This window comes from Paracoccidioides lutzii (assembly GCF_000150705.2).
Source record: "Paracoccidioides lutzii Pb01 unplaced genomic scaffold supercont2.11, whole genome shotgun sequence".
In the NCBI taxonomy this organism is placed as follows: domain Eukaryota; kingdom Fungi; phylum Ascomycota; class Eurotiomycetes; order Onygenales; family Ajellomycetaceae; genus Paracoccidioides; species Paracoccidioides lutzii.
Window position 1 is genome coordinate 585963 of NW_015440957.1, and position 2565 is coordinate 588527.

Below are 2565 nucleotides of genomic sequence, written 5' to 3' on the forward strand. Positions count from 1 at the left end.
CTGTATTTCCCTGTATTCTTGGGTAATATACCTGGTTGACAAACACACGAACTTATAGGCTGACAAACCGAACCTACCTCACGCTGCCTGCTGCTTGCTGCTTGATTGCATGCTTGCTCGCTTGGCGCCTTTGGTATATTTTGCTTAATTATAGTGCCTCTCCGTTCAATGTATATATTGCCAGCAGATTAGAGCAAAGAATACCAGCCGCCAGAAGCAACATCTCCTCGAGTGTCCCGCCCTGCGCGGTCACAATCCTCCCCATCCTCAGTCCGCCCCGACCAATGGCGTAGGCAACGTCAATGGTTACGGCGCTGCTGCAAACGGGCCTGCTGGTGGCCCTGGTGCCGGGTCAGCCACTGCCACCCTCCCTTCTGCCAGTAGCTCCATGATGACCAATGGAGTTAACCCCCATGGTAGTGCTTTGCAGACACCCATGCAGAATCTCTCCAGCCGCCCCTCCCTCCCTTCCCAAGCTCCTCCTCCTCCCTCTTCGTCCTCCGCCGCTGCTCAGTCACAGCAGCGTGCTCACAACACCCCCAAGTCTTCGAAGCAGCCCAGACAGAACACCTCAAGTCTCCCGGCTCCTCCGCTCGATGACGTGCATGCGGCCTTTGTAGAGTTCCGCGCGAAGGAAGAAGATAAAGTGCGTTTTACGTGTATCGATATCTGTCTCTATACATATCTGTACAATATTACTTTGTATAGACTAACTGTTCCCACAGTGTCTCTCTGTCCAATGCATATACTGTCAACAAGTCCGTGCGAAAAACACGAGCAGACAGCGCCAGCATCTGCTAGAATGTCCCCCCTACCTAAATGTCATGAAGGATTCAATTCCTGCCAACAACCTTCAACACTCGTTCCCGGAAGGGGACATAGCCCGCTCTCTGCAGCTCCCAACTCCCTCATTGGAACTCGACTTCCGCATGAGTGTTAAATTAAACCCAGCGGTGACAGTTGGACAGGGCATCTGGGGCCAAAGAGATTGGATCACGTTTGTTGGTGGACAATGGGCAGGACGATGGGGCAAAGGGATTGTCTTGGTATGGGGCCCGCCTCCCAAATGTCCCATACTCAAGCGGTGCGCTCTTACTAACTATACCCACCCCTCATCTAATAGCCCGGAGGCCAAGACTCGCAAATTGTCGTCAAGGAGCTCTCCACCCACATCAAAGCAAACTACCTGTTGCAGACAGCAGATGAACAACCAGCCTTCATCGTTGCGAAGACCACAGGTTGGATGACTGGTGCAAAGGACGTGCTGGAGAAACTTAGCGATCCATCCATGGCGGATTCGGTCAACCCTAACACGTATAAATACCGCATCAACATCTCCCTGGAGACCGGAGACGAGCGCTACGCCTTCGTGAACACGGTCATGTGGGTTGGCAGTGGCTGTCGTCGCTCGTCGGAGGGTAAGCAATCGATCATCTCTCAATCCATAGCCACGTTCAGCTAACTCTATTCGTTTTTACGTAGTTATCTTCGATGCATTCCGCATTACCTAGATAGATGAGACGCGTCCTATTTCTGTGAATTTCTTTTTCTTTTCTTTCTTTTATCTATGTGCCTGGGGCTTTTATATATGGGGTAAAGGCGATTTTAATAGGAACAAGCTGTCTGGCTCTGTGTCGCGCTGTCTTATCTGTCTCTCTGTGTCTGTCCATTTATATCTCAATCTCGAGTGGAATAAGGAAGGTGTCGCGGTGAAATTGGGTTGGTTTCTTTCTCTCGTTTCAGTTTCTATCTTCCTTTTTCGGGCCGAAAAAACGGCCCCCCGCCCTTCCAGACGGAAGCGTTTCTATTGCTCTTATAACAATTTACTTTGCCTTTTCCTTTCATTTTCCTTATTCTGCTTGCTTGACTTTGCGAAAATACCACCCTTCGTATCTCTGAGATGTTCAGTTTTTTTCTTTTTTTCTTTTCGTTTTTTAAATTTATATGCTTTACTTCTCGTCTTCGTTGTCTTCATATCTATACTCTTTATCCTCTCACAACTGTCTTGTTTTTATATATTTTGTCTTGCTACCTTTTGTTCTCTTAAATGCAGTGACCTACTTTCTTGATCCTCTTTTCCACCGGTGGATTTGTGTTTTTCATTCATATTTTTTTTTTTTTTTTTCTCAGCTGAAGATCAAACGGATAAATTGATATGCGTCGATCTCCCTTTCCCCTTTACTCTTTTCTTATGAGAGTAGTTTACATCCCCACACCCCCCTTTTACCCCCACGAGAATAAACTATGCAAAATTGATTTCTATTACAATCCGATGTCAGTGCCCTAAGTCGCTTTTCACAACAACACAACTGGCGATTCCATGTTGTCATGTTATGATTTGCTCTCCCTTCGAAATTGCAAGACTTCAGTTTTTAATACAGAAGATATCAGGGGTAGCTACAACCCTCTTTAATACATCACTTTTATCTCAACTCATCAGATAATGCAATTACGGATTTGCCGTTACATGTGAATGTACCAAAAGGATGGAAGGTTATGTCCCTACTTCCGTCATTTACATCTGCATATACCGTATCTGTATGATACGGGCCCTGATTGACATTG

At 46.7% G+C, this 2565-nt stretch overlaps 1 protein-coding gene across 1 annotated transcript; it reads left to right on the plus strand.

Moving 5' to 3' along the window:
- Positions 1-109: 109 nt before the first annotated feature.
- Positions 110-1462, plus strand: PAAG_04524 (hypothetical protein; the record flags this gene model as incomplete). Its single annotated transcript, XM_015845293.1, has 4 exons — positions 110-133; positions 155-646; positions 726-1046; positions 1124-1462. 4 exons carry the CDS (start codon positions 110-112, stop codon positions 1460-1462), a joined length of 1176 nt encoding a protein of 391 aa, XP_015699519.1.
- Between the last annotated feature and the right edge of the window lie 1103 nt (positions 1463-2565).